The following is a 14,334-nucleotide window of genomic DNA, read 5'->3' as shown; positions in this document are numbered from 1 at the left end:
GTAAACTGTATTTCAGCAGCATACACACAGATGGATCAGTTTGACCCAGATCCTTGGTTAATGAGCCCTGAAAGTAAGATTTGAGATATTCCTCCTTATTCTGTGCAGATCTCAGCCAAAGCAGAGTTCCTACGCCTGATCACTGTCCAGTGACTTGTGGGGTGGAGAGAGAGGGGGAAATCAGCCAAGTTACCTGTGCCAGATGAGCTGAGCCATGTGCAAATTAGCATAAGGCAAATAAGATTAGAGAGTCAAATACATGGCTCAAAGACTGGTATGGGAGAAGTGGGTTCCAGTTTGTGGGGCACTGGCAGCAGTACTGGGGAAAGTGGGGGCTGTACTGTTGGGACGGTCTACACCTGAACTGTGCTGGGGTGAGTGTTACAGCGAAACGCATAACCAGGGAAGTAGAGAGGGCTTTAAGCTAAACAAGGGAGGGGTGAGGGGTCAACCTTGGATGGATGGGGCAAATCAAGGGGTAGCTTCAAAGCAGGAGACTAATAGCAATAAAAGAAATGAGCACCAGAGAATAGCAGGAAGGGACAGAGAAATAAAACGTAAGAATACACCAATTGTCAAGACTAGATGTTACAAAGATAACAAAAAGACAAAACTAAAGGCTCTGTATCTGAATCCACATTACATTCATAAAATAAATTAATTGAAAGTGCCTAGTGAAGTAAATAATTATGATCTGATAGCCATCAAGCAGATGTGGTTGCAAGATGACAAGGGTTGGATCTTGAATATTGAGGGGTATTTGATACACAAGAAGAATAAGAAGCTCGGTAAAGGTGGAGGGGTAGCACTGTTAATCAATGATGGTATTGGTCCAATAGTTAGAGATGACCTTGGTTCAGGACATCAGGACGTAGAATCCATTTGGGTAGAGATGAGGAATAATAGGAGAAAGTTGCCACTAGTTGGAGCGGTCTATAGACCCCCTAAGAGTAACCACAATGTAGGACAAAGTATACAAGAAGAAATATTGGGTGCTTGTGATAAAGGGACAGCAATAATCATGGGTGATTTTAATCTGCATATAAACTGGAAAAATCAGATTGGCAATAGTAGCCTGGATGAGGAGTTCATAGAAAGCTTTCAAGATAGTTTTTAGAGTAGCACATTCTGGAATCAACCCGAGAGCAGACTACATTAGACTTGGTATTGTGTAATGTGACAGGATTAATTAATGACCTCGGAGTGAAGGCACCCCTAGGTAGCAGTGACCATAATGACTGAATTTTACATCCATTTTGAAAGGGAAAAGAGTGGGTCTAAGACTAGTATTTTAAACTTAAATAAGGGCAACGATGTGGGCATGAAAGCTGAGCTAGCTGAAGTGAACTGGGATACCAGACATGGGGATAGATCAATAGAGAAGCAGTGGCAGACATTAAAAGGGATATTTCAGAATACTCAGAATAAGTGTATTCCTACCATAAAGAAAAATTCTAAAGGGGAGGACCCACCATCCGTGGTTAACTAAAGTAAGGAAAGCATCAAACTTGAGGAAAAAGCATATAACTGTGCAAAGATGAGTGGCAGGACAGATGATTGGTCGAATTTAAAGAACAGCAGAGAATGATGAAAAGGCTAATCAGGAGAAAGAAATTAGAATATGAGGGGAAGCTAGCTAGAAATGTAATAAGGGATAGCAAGAGTTTTGACAGGTATTTAAAAAGGAAAAGAGTACGTAAAATGAGTGTTAGTCTTCTAGAGAGTGACTATGGGGAGTTAATAGTAGATAATAAGGAAATGGTGGATGAAATGAACAAATATTTTACTTCTTTCTTCACTATAGAGGATAGATATAAAAAAATTCCAGAAATAGCTGTAAATCAGGAAGTGGAAGGGAGAGAGGAACTTGGTGAAATTAAAATCACTAGGAGAGAGGTACTGAGCAAATTAAAGGAGCTGTGCGCTGACAAGTCTCCAGGTCCTGATTTACTTCATCCTAGGGTCTTAAAAGAGGTGGCTAATGAGGTAGTCGATGCGCTGGTGTTAATTTTCCAAAATTCACTAGATTCTCGAAAGGTTCCATCAGACTAGAAAGTAGCAAATATAACCCCTCTATTCGAGAAGAGACGGAGGTTGAAAACAGGAAATTACAGGCCAGTTAGCTGGAAGTCTGTTGTGGGGAAGGTGTTAGAATTGGTCATTAAGGAGGTTAAAGCTGGGTACTTCGAGAAACTCAAGGTAATCGGGTAGAGTCAGCATGGTTTTGCGAAAGGGAAATCATGTTTAACCAACTTACTGGAATTCCTCTGAAGGAGTAACATGCCTTGTGGATAAAGGGCAGCCTGTAGACGTACTGTACTTGGATTTCCAGAAGGCATTTGATAAGATGCCACATCAAATGTTATTGCAGAAAATAAAAGCTCATGGTGCAGGAGATAACATATTAGCATGAATAGAAGATTGGCTGGGGTGGCAGAAAATAGAGTATGCATAAATGGGTCTTTTTCTGATCGGCAGGATGTGATGAATGGAGTCCAGCAGGGGTCTCTGCTAGGACCTTAACATTTTACAATTTACATCAATGACTCAGATGAGGGGAGTGAAGACATGGTAGTTAAATTTGCAGATGACACAAAGATAGGTAGGAAAATATTTTGTGACGAGGGCATAAGGATGTTGTGGACGTATATAGATGGGTTGAGTGAGTGGGCAAGAATCTGGCAGATGGAGTTTAATGTGGGAAAATGTGAAGTTGTACACTTTGGCAGGAAGAATAAAAAAGCAGAGCATTGTTTAAATGGAGAACGGCTGCATAATTCTGAGATGCAGGGGGATTTAGGTGTTCCAGTGCATGAGTCACAAAAAGTTAGTATACAGGTACAACAAGTAATTAAGAAGGCTAATGGAATGCTATCCTTTATTACTAGAGGGGTTGAACATAAAAGTAAGGATGTTATGCTTCATTTATGCAGGGCATTGGTGAGACCACACCTCGAATACTGTGTGCAGTTTTGGTTTCCTTATTTAAGGAAGGATGTAAATGTGTTGGAGGCAGTTCAGAGATGGTTAACCAGATTGATACCTGGAATGAGTGGGTTGTCTTTTGAAGAGAGGTTGGACAGGCTGGGATTGTTTCCACTGGAGCTTAGAAGAGTGAGGGGTGATTTGATTGAATTATACAAGATCCTGAACGGCCTTGACAAGGTGGACGTGGAAAGGATGTTTCCTCTTGTGGGTGAGTATAGAACTAGGGGGGCACAATTTTAAAATTAGGGGTCACCCTTTTAGGGCAGAGATGAGGATAATTTTTTTTCTCTGAGGGTTGAGACACTTTGGAACTCTCTGCCTCAGAAGGTGGTGGAGATGGGGTCATTGAATATTTTTAAGGTGGAAGTAGATAGATTCTTGCTAGGCAAGGGAACCAAAGGTTAGGAGGGTAGATGGGTATGTGGAATTCGAAACAAAGATCAGCCATGATCTTAAAGAATGGCAGAGCAGACTCCAGGGGCTGAATAGCCTACTCCAGCTCCTATTTAGTATGTTCATATCACCGCCCAATGACCTGTGGGTTAGAGAAAGAAGGGGAAATCTGACAGGGTTCCTGCGTCTGATTCTTGCTGGAAAATATGTAGGATCGGGAAAAGCTACAATGCCTGTCCCAGGTGAATGGCTTATCAACCCACACTAGTCTCACTTATAATGACTAGCTACTGTGGGGGAGGCGGGGGGCAGGGGAGGGAAAGATACCAGGGAGAGGCAGACAGCAGCTGAGAGGCTACAACAGTATCTTATATTTTGATTTCCTATTACCCAGTGAGGCTGCATACAAATGAACACAGTCAACATCTCACTGGTCAGTGTGCAGGGCTGGACTTGCGCTGCTCTGCCACTGCCACATCCCTCCAGCCCATACCCAGATCCTCAGGATCACTTACCAATCAATGTTTTGAGGCACTGGCCTGACGCAGTATCCCAAATACGGCTGCAACAATAGAAAAAGAGGCTGTTTAAAAAGGGTCTGTCCCCAGAACTGCTTTTTTCCTTCCGATGCCAACCAACATTCCGTCTAACTACAACACCGTGTGCTTTTGGCCATTCAACAAGGCTCAAACAGGATTGAGGGATTTCAGTTTTGTGGACAAAGTAGAGAAGAACAGTACAAGGGAGATTTATATAGAGGTGTTCAAAATGCTGAGAGATTTTAATCAAATAAATAAAGAGCAACTGCATCTACTGGTAAGAATGTTGGTAGTCCGAGGTCACAGATTTAAGACAATTGGCAGAAGATCCAGGGAAGAGGATGTATTTTTATTTGTATTTTTTTTTTTACACAGCGAGTTGTTGTGACCTGGAAGGCACTGCTTGAAAGGGCGGTCGGTGGAAGCAGATTCAATAGGAACTTTCAAAAGGGAAGTGGAGAAATACTTGAAAAGGAGAAATTTGCAGGGCAACAGGGCAAAAAACAAGGGGGTGGGTGGAGATATTTGGACAGCTCTTTCAAAGAGCTGACACAGGCACGATGGGCCGAATGGCCTCCTGCTGAGTTGTAAGATTTTTTTTTTACTAAAATTGCTTTTAATTTAGAAAGTTTACTGTTCTGGATGACACAGGCTACAAACAGGGGGAGGTGGTTACGTAGTGACATTGTCGCTGGACGAGTAATCCAGACACCCAGGGTAATGCTCTGGGGACCTGAGTTCGAATCCTGTCACGGCAGATGGTGGAACTTGAATTCAATAAAAATCTGGAATTAAAAGTCTAATGGTGACCATAAAACCATTGTCGATTGTCATTCACTCATGTGGAAGGAAATCTGCCGTCCATACCCGGTCTGGCCTACACATGACTCCAGATCCACAGAATTGTGGTTGACTCTTAAATGCCCTCCAGAAATGGCCTAGCAAGCCACTACATTGTATCAAACTGCTAGAAAGTCAACAAGGATTGAAACCGGATGGACCACCCGACATAGTCATCCTCACGGAATCATACCTTACAGATAACGTCCCAGACTCCACCATCACCATGCCTGGGTATGTCCTGTCCCACCGGCAGGACAGACACAGCAGAGGTGGTGGCACAGTGGTATACAGTCAGGAGGGAATTGCCCTCAAAATCGACTCCAGACCCCATGAAGTCTCCTCCACCACAAAGCTGCATTCACATTGGTGGCATTATTCCTAAATTACAACAGTGAGTACGCTTCAAACTCTTCCACTGTCTGTAAAACAATTTGGGATATCTGAAAGTTGTAACCCAGATTCCAGTCACTTCAATGCATAAACATGAGGTATGGAGCAAAATTCAAAGTAATTGTTGCAACCCAAGTAACACTTACCATAGCCCATCATAACTACTGGAGACAATGAGGGATCCATCTCTGTTAAAATGTACCTGGGAGGATGAATTCAACAGATGTCCAATCACATAAACATCCATGGCATCAACTCAGTACAACAGAAACTTCCACAAGGTGGCAGCATTTTACAGCACCAATGTACAAAGCGACACTGAACCAATTTTATAAAGTAAACTCGTGCACAAGGAGCTCTAGGTCAGATGGGCTGTTCAAGCCACAAGATAACCACAACGGTTTTATAAACAGCATAGACTCCAAGGGTGAAGTTACAATTTTGTGTATTGGTTCACCCACAGATGCAGACTGCATGAAGTTTGGAGGCCCCATCATCACATCCATAAAGAGTGACAGTGCAGGTTCACCAGGGTAATGAAGGTGATGGGAGACTACAGATGAGTGTTGAAATACTGGACTGTTTACACTTCAGCAGAGAGACTAAGAGCCAAGTAAACGTTAATTATTCAATTTATGTGAAGGGGCTGCAATGTGTGATTGGGGAGAGCCAAGTCACTCTTGTTGGGGAGTCAGTTCCAAAGGGTCATCAAATCAAAATCCTCACCGAGAGTGCGGGCGGGATTAGGAGAGGTCGGGAGGCCAGGGACGAGACCAGGGGCCAGGAGGCCCAGGATTGGGAGCCTGGCAAAGAGACCGGGGGCGCAATGGGGCAAAAACCACTTCTCGTGCACTGCAAACGTTTCTGGTTTGAAGTAATGGTTGACAAACACCGCATCAGCAATAGTGCACAATACAGAACAAAAGTTCAAACATTCCCCAGTCTCTGCTCTCTCAGTAGGAGAAGTGAGTTGCCAGATACCAACACTTACAGCAGATACAGGGTCAGAATGCGCTGGCAGGGTCTTCAAGCACTTCCCAGTCTTCACATCCCAGATCCTAACACTCTCATCAAACTGTGAAAACAAAAAAAAGTCAAATCTAAAAGTGACCAAGGTTTGCAAAGTAAGATGTTGGAAATTCTGAAATTCAGCGACACTGATTGTCCTGGCTCCTAGACTGAGTGGTGATTGAGCATCACAAATGGGTAACTCTGCCAGAGGAACTGTGAAGTTTTAACCTAGGTATGAGTCGGAAAAACGTAACAAAAAAGTAAAGTGAGCTGAGACAACAAATTGATTTGATAAGAACTTTAAGACTAGGAGTCAATGAAGATCGATGAACATAGATGGTGACAAATGAAAGCAACTTCACCCAAGTTATGGTAGAGGCAGCAGAGTTCTGGGTGCAGTTCAATTTGAGAGTTTCAAGAATCCAGTGAGGCAGTGTGTGTGGGACCCGTACCCCAGTGAGAGTCAGTGTGTGTGGGACCCGTACCCCAATGAGAGTCAGTGTGTGTGGGACCCGTACCCCAATGAGAGTCAGTGTGTGTGGGACCCGTACCCCAATGAGAGTCAGTGTGTGTGGGAACCGTACCCCAATGAGAGTCAGTGTGTGTGGGACCCGTACCCTAGTGAGAGACAGTTTGTGTGGGAAACGTACCCCAGTGAGAATCAGTGTGTGTGGGACCGTACCCCAGCGAGAGCCAGTGTGTATGGGACAAGTACCCCAAGCGGCACTTACTTAGTAATAACCTGTGCACTGACGTTTAGTTTGTGTTCCACCAGGCTCACTCAGCTTCCAAACACATCACAGCCTTGGTTCAAACATGGACAAAAGAGCCAGGGGTGAGGTGAGAGTGACTGCCTTTGACAACAAGGAAGCATTGGACCGAACGTGGCATCAAGGAGCCTCAGCAAAACTTGAGTCAGTGAGGGGAGACTTCAGCCTGAGTGAGACAGAGACCAAGTGAGCATATTTGGGAATTTAGTTCAAAGTGGGGATTCGGTGCATAGGGGGAAAGAAGTCCTTTCATAAGGGTTACTGCAAAAAGTAAATTCTGCTGAGTGGGGAGTTCAGAGAAATGTTGAAAAGGAGGTGCTTTTTCTTCTACTCTTTTTCAGCGTCCAGTGCTTGATTTCCACTTTAGTGCAGCAGGTAAACCAGTAACTTGTATTAGTTTTATCAGTATTATAATGACAGTATTGTTTTATCAGTATTGTAAAGTTTACTGGAAGTATCAAAACCTATTGGAACTTATAGGCTTTATTGATTATAATTAATTAGCAATTATTAATTTACATATATTTGAGATTGCAGGGCAGGTGATGTGCCGTGTTTGCAGGATGTGGGAGCTTCTGGATACCGGTGTGATCGAGGGCAAACACATCTGCAGTTAAGTGTTTGTGGCTGCAGGAACTTCAGCTCTGAGTTGTTGAGCTGGAGGCCGAGCTGCAGACACTGCGGCATATTGGGGGGTCGGGGGGAGAGTTACCTGGCCACCTTACTCCAGGAGACGGTCACACCCTTGAGGATAGGGTCTTCTGATTTGTGGTAGGAGGGTGTGAATGCAAGTGAGGCAGATAAGGGGACCCAGAGGGCAGGAGTGCAGGAGCTTCAGCCCTTGCAAATGTCCAGCAGCTTTGAGGTTTTTCAGCCCTTGCAAATGTCCAACAGCTTTGAGGTTTTTCAGCTTGTTTAGATGAGAGTGAGGGCTGCAGGTTGAATGAGCTGGCTGGCCATGGCACTGCGATGCAGGAAGCCATTTAAACGAGGGGAGTTAGGAAGAATGCAGTGGTAGTAGGGGACAGAATAGTCAGAGGGATTGACACTGTTCTCTGTGCAAAGAGTGCGAGTCCACATGGCTTTGTTGCCTGTACAGTGCCAAGGTTTGGGACATCTGCTCAGGGCTGGACAGGAACTCGCAGTGGGAGGGGCAGGACCCAGTTGTCATGGTCCATGTTGGTACCAATGACATAGGCAGGACAAAGAAGGAGGCTCTGCATAGTCAGTATGAGGAGCTTGGCACCAAATTAAGAAGCAGAACCTCAAAGGTCAATATCTCAGCATTCTTACCTGAGCCACGTGCAAATTGGCACAGGACAGATCAGATTAGGGGGATGAACGCGTGGCTCAAAGACTGATGTGGGAGAAGTGGATTTCGGTTTTTGGGCACTGGTGGCAGTACTGGGGAAAGTGGGATCTGTACCGTTGGGATGGTCTATACCCGAACCGTGATGGGACTGGTGTTCTTGCGAGCCGTATAACTAGGGAAGTAGCGAGAGTTTAAAACTAAGTGGTGGGGGCAAGGGGTCAAATTTGGGAAGGTGTGTTAAATCAAAGAGTAGAGAGAAGGCAAAAGAGAAAGGTATTATTAAGGGAAATGAAAAACAGAGCCTGACAGGAAGGGATAGAAAGTACAAATCTAACAGTAAATCATTGGATAAGGCTTGAGGTAATAAATAGAATAAAAGGATAAAATTAAAAGCTTTGTATCTGAATGCACAAAGCATTCAAAACAAAACACATGAATTGAGAGTGCACATAGAAATAAATATGTATGATTTGATAGCCATTAGGGAGGCATGGCTGCAGGAGGCCATGGATTGGGACCTGAATGTTGAAGGATACAGGATATTTAGGAAGGACAGGAAATGAGGAAAAGGTGGAGGAGTGACTCTGTTAATTAATGATGGTATCAGCACAATAGAGGGGGGATTACCTAAATTCAGGAAACCAGGATGTGGTTTGGGTAGAGATGAGAAATGGTAAACACAAGAAGTCACTTGCAGTTGTGTACAGGCCGTCTAACAGTAACTACAGGGTAGGATGGAGCATAAAGGAAGAAATAATGGGAGCTTGTCAGAAAGACACAGCGATAATCATGGGGAATTTAATCTACATATAGACTGGAAAAGTCAGGTGAGGAAAGGTAGCCTAGGTGAGGAGCTCACAGAATGTTTGCGGGATAGTTTCTTAAAACAGCATGTTCTGATGCAAACCAGAGATTAGGTGATACGCAACGAGATGGGATTAATTAATAATCTCATTAAGGTGCCCCTTGATAGGAGCAATCATTATATGCTTGAATTTTCCATTCAGTTCAAGGGAGAGAGGAGTGGATCCAAGACTATGTTTCTAAATTTAAATTAGGGAAATTATGAGGACATGAAAGCTGAGCTGGCTAAAGTGATATGGCAAATTAAATTAAGGGATAAGTCAACAGAGATGCAGTGACAAACATTTAAGGGGATATTGCAGAATACAGAGAGTAGATACATTGCAACAAGTAAGAAAAAGTCCCAGGTACGGACACACAATCCGTGGTTAACTAGAAAGGTTAAAGATAGTACCAAACTTAAAGAAAAAGCATATAATTGTGCAAAGGTAGGTGGAAGGCCAGAAGGTTGGACAGAATATAAGGAATAGCAAAGGGTGACTAAAAAATTAATGAAGGAAAAATTAGAGTACGAGAGAAAGCTAGCCAGAAATATAAAAACAGATAGTAAGAGTTTCTATAAATATTTTAAAAAGAAATGAGTTAACAAAGTGGTCCTTTGTTCTACAGAACATTGGTCCTACAGAAAGTGAGTCTGGAGAATTGATAATTGAGAACAAGGAAATGGCAGATGAACAGGTATTTGCGTCAGTCTTCACTACAGAGGATACAAGTAACATCCCAGAAGCAGCTATAAATCAGGAATTGGAAGGGAAGAAGGAAGTCAGGAAAATTACAGTCACCAGAGAAGTGGTACTGTGTAAATTGTTGGAGCTGCGGGCTGACAAGTGCCTGGGTCTTAAAAGAAGTGGCTAGTGAGATAGATGATGCATTGGTTTTAATTTTCCAAAACTCCCTGGATTCAGGGAAAGTCGCATTAGATTGGAAGATAGCAATTGTAACTCCTTTACTCAAAAAGGGAGGAAGACAGAAAGCAGGAAAATACAGGCCAGTTAGCTCAACATCTATCATAGGAAAAATATTAGAAGCTATTATTAAAGAAGCTATAACAGGGCATTTGGACAAGCTCAAGGTAATCAGGCAGAGCCAACATGGTTTTGTGAAAGGGAAATCATGTTTAACCAACTTATTGGAGTTCTTTGAGGAAGTAATGTGTGCTGTGAGAGTCAGTGTGTGTGGAATCGGTACCCCAGTGAGAGTCAGTGTGTGTGGAATCGGTACCCCAGTGAGAGTCAGTGTGTGTGGAATCCGTACCCCAGTGAGAGTCAGTGTGTGTGGAACCTGTACCCCAGTGAGAGTCAGTGTGTGTGGGACCTGTACCCGAGTTAGACACAAAACCTTCAGGGAGAATATTGAAGTCAAGTTAAATATTGAACACCCTGGATCAACACTGGAGCTTTGCAGTTTAACATTCAAAATGACAAAACAACTCCTGGCCATTGAAACAGCAACTCACCGATCCAGAAACAATCAGATTCGACTGAGGGTTGAAGTTACAGCAGAAAACGTAGTTGCTGTGACCCTTCAGGGTCTTCAAACATTTGCCCTGAAATCATAACAGAGTCTGAGCTCAAAGCAGTGCAGTGAGAAAAAGACATGCATTTCTATCGAGATTTTCCCACTCTTAAGGTGTCCCAAAATGCTTTAACAGCAAACAATGTAGTTTTTCAAATGTAGTCACTATTAGAATGCAGGAACCCTACCAGCAAGTGTGTGTACAAGATGCCAGGGGATCTTCGACATTCTCGAGTTGGCAGTAGGGGTTTAACAACTCATCTGAAATACAGCACATCGGACTGTGCAGGGCTCTGACCCTGCGGTGCTCCCTCAGTACTGATCCCAACAGTGCAGTACTCCCTCAGTACTAACCCTCCAATAGTGAAACATCCTCTCAGTACTGACCCTCTAAAAGTGCAGCACTCCCTCAGTGCTGATTCCCATCACAGTGCAGTCCTGCCTCAGTCGTGCACTTTTTTCCCTATTCATTCATGGGCCAGTATGTATTCCCATTCCTAGTTGTACTTGAGAAGGTGGTGGTGAGCTGCCTTCTTGAACCGCTGCAGTCCATGTGGTGTAGGTACATCCACAGTGCTGTTAGGGAGGGAGTTCCAGGATTTTGACCCAGTAACAGTTAAGGAATGGCGATATATTTCCAAGTCAGGATGGTGAGTGGCTTGGAGAGGAACTTCCAGGTGGTGGTGCTCCCATCTATCTGCTGACCTTGTCCTTCCAGGTGGTAGAGGTCATGGGTTTGGAAGGTGCTCTCTATGGAGCCTTGGTGAATTTGGGCAGTGCATCTTGTAAAGGGTACACACTGCTGCTACCGTGCGTCGGTGGTGGAGAGAGTAAACGTTTGAGAATGTGGTGCCAATCAAGCAGGCTGCTTTGTCCTGAATGGTGTCAAGTTTCTTGAGTGCTGTGGGAGTTGCACTCATCCAGGCAAGTGGGGAGTGTTCCATCACACTCCTGACTTGTGCCTTGTAGATGGTGGACAGGCTTTGATGAGTCAGGAGGTGAATTACTCGTCGCAGAATTCCTAGCCTTTGACCTGCTTTTGTGGCCACAGTATTTATATGGCTGGTCCAATTCGCTTTCTGGTCAATGGTAACCCCCAAGATGTTGCTAGTGGGGGATTCAGTGATGGTAATGCTATCGAATGTCATGGGGCAATGGTTAGATTCTCTGTTGTTGGAGGTGGTCTTTGCTTGGCAGTTGTGTAGCGTGAATGTTACTTGCCACTTGTTAGCCCAAGCCTGGATTTTGTCCAGGTCTTGCTGCAGTTGGACACAGACTGCTTCAGTATCTGAGGAGTCGTGAACGGTGCAGTAGTTGGAGCTTGGTCTTTGTACCCAAGCAAGCACAGCAACCATTCGCCTGAGGACAGTAGTTCCACCAGTCTGTGTGGATCCTGTTGGCTGAGTCAGAACAAGAGGTCCCCTGTTCACTGGGACAGGTATGCTGTGTATCCTGGAGAATCTGTAGCCAGTAATGAAACAGTCCTGCAGAGTGGGATGGAGCAGCAGAGCACTGATACTGAACACTGAGTGGTAGTGTGACCATGGGCCCTGTTTGTGGGTCCGCTAGCATCATGTATCATTTACCTGCTCTCGGGACATGGCTGACACTGGCCTGTGAACACCAAGAGACTGTTGAAAACTGTGTGAAACTGTTATCACCTTTCAGTTAGAATGGACAGGCTCCCAGCTGGGTCTTTTTTTTTACAATAAACTGCTAATTTTTCTTGTGCCAGCTCACAGTTATTCATTGAATACTGCAGAATTGAAATCTTGAGGTTTGGGCTTCTAGTTTAGTTTCATAAACTTTATGTTACTGCATCACCACGTGGGATCACACTTTGTGAGAGAACACAAGCAGAACTGTGCATCATTGCAACAGCTGAGAGAGAGGAAATCTGCAGACCAGTATAAATATCTCACTGCTCTCTGTTCACCTCCAAGGAACAAGTTAAGGAAAAGCAGAGAGTTACCTTGCCTGATTGGCCCCAGGACAAAGAATGAAGCCTGACTTCCAACTACCACCTCCTGACATTCCCAGAACTGCTGATAACTCATTTCTTTTTCCTGTGATCAACACTAACTCACTCACTTACCGAGTTCACGTCCCATATTTTTAGGGTTTTGTCATCTGAAGCTGATACCAGCAGGTTCGAATCCGTGGACCAGGCAACGTCGGAGATCCCCTATTTCAAACCAAATAACAAATATTTAAAAATTTGCTCAGTTTACCTGTGTGACTATAGGGGGATTCCACTGGCAATGGCAATCTGCAAGAAACAACCAGCATTCACACTCCCAGAACTCGGCCACACACCTCACAACCAATGAGGTACGTCTGCTGTTGTGAGACCAAATGGCAGGCAACTTGTGCACAATGATACTGCACAGATAGCAAATGAGAGGAATAATGAGATCATCAGGTGGAGGACAGGGGGTGGGAGTGGGTGGTGGTTGAACTAATTTGGCTGTGGATAGGGGGCCAGAATGAAGCAGAGAGGAGAACCAAGATGCACACAGTACTGGGAGGGACAAACAGAATTAGAGTAAAAATAGTTGAGTTAACGTTTCAGATCAATGACCCTTCATCAAAACAGAAAAAATGAAGAGATATAACAGATTTTGAAGTAGTGCAGAGACAGAGAAGGAAGAACAAAAGAGAAGGTCTTTAATAGGGTGGATGACAAGAGAGATTAAATGCCAAAAGGAATTATGGTGCAAGGCAATAGGAGATGATAATGGGTCAGGTAAAGTAACAAAAGATGGGAGTTGTAAAATGGGACTAGCAAAAGCATAGCCAGCACACGAAAAAATAGGGGTAGAGTTTCATGATCTGAAATTGTTAAACTCAATGTTGCATCCGGAAGGGTTTAAAGTGCTTGAGTGAAAGATAAGATACGGTTCCTTACATTGAGAAAAGGGAGACTTTGGATTAATATCAGGTTCACAATAGAGAACCAAACTGAATATGGAAAGTGCAGGGGAGAACTCAACAGGGAACGAGGGGAAAGGGAGAGTATGAGAATCTTTTATTAACACAAAATGGTAAAAGGGTAGTTGAAGGAAGGGTGGGGCCAATTAGGGACCAAAGGAGATTTTCTTGTAGAGGCAGGGGCAAGGCTGAGGTACTAAATGAGGACTTTGCATCTGTCTTCAGTAGAGAAGAGGATGCGACCAATGTCACAGAAAGGATGAGGGCGTGAAGAAATTGGATAGAATAAAAATTGTAAGTTTGTAAAATGGTTGGCAATGCCCCAAGTGTAAAGTCACCCAGTTTGGATGGTATGCACCCGAAGTTGCTGAGGGAGCCTAGCAAGATTAGAAATAGCTGAGGTTCTGGTCACAATCTCATTAGATATGGGGGTAGTGTCCTCAGAGAACTGAAGGATTGCATATGTACATCCCTGTTCAATGAAGATAAAGATAAATCAGCTAATTGCAGGCCAGTCAACTCAACATCACGCAGAAGAACATGGGAAGAAATGGATTAATAAATGGCAGCCAGCACAGATTTGCTAAAAGTAAATAGTGCCTGATTAACTTGTTTGAGTTCTTTGGTAAAACAATGGAGAGGGTTGATGAGGGTAGTTATGTTGATGTTATTTTCAGAAGGTGTTTGATGAAAGACCACATATTAGACATGTTGGCAAAATTGAAAACTATGGGATTGAAGACAACTGTACAGCGTGCATATAAAATTGACTAAGGGA

General features: G+C 43.8%; 1 protein-coding gene across 5 annotated transcripts in view; it reads right to left on the bottom strand.

Moving 5' to 3' along the window:
- wdr5 (WD repeat domain 5) overlaps positions 1-14,334 on the bottom strand; it is a 42,039-nt gene that overhangs the window by 7,332 nt on the left and 20,373 nt on the right. For all 5 annotated transcript variants that reach the window (XM_041193316.1, XM_041193314.1, XM_041193315.1 and 2 more), the window contains exons 5-9: positions 12,721-12,810; positions 10,567-10,656; positions 6,145-6,228; positions 5,300-5,355; positions 3,897-3,943 (exon numbers count right to left, since the gene is read on the bottom strand). In XM_041193316.1, the coding sequence (XP_041049250.1) occupies positions 3,897-3,943; positions 5,300-5,355; positions 6,145-6,228; positions 10,567-10,656; positions 12,721-12,810 (367 nt within the window). The remainder of the gene's footprint in view (positions 1-3,896; positions 3,944-5,299; positions 5,356-6,144; positions 6,229-10,566; positions 10,657-12,720; positions 12,811-14,334) is intronic.

Source organism: Carcharodon carcharias, chromosome 8 (genome assembly GCF_017639515.1).
Source record: "Carcharodon carcharias isolate sCarCar2 chromosome 8, sCarCar2.pri, whole genome shotgun sequence".
In the NCBI taxonomy this organism is placed as follows: domain Eukaryota; kingdom Metazoa; phylum Chordata; class Chondrichthyes; order Lamniformes; family Lamnidae; genus Carcharodon; species Carcharodon carcharias.
The sequence above is the reverse complement of the archived record's forward strand: the minus strand, read 5'-3'. Positions and strand labels throughout refer to the sequence as shown.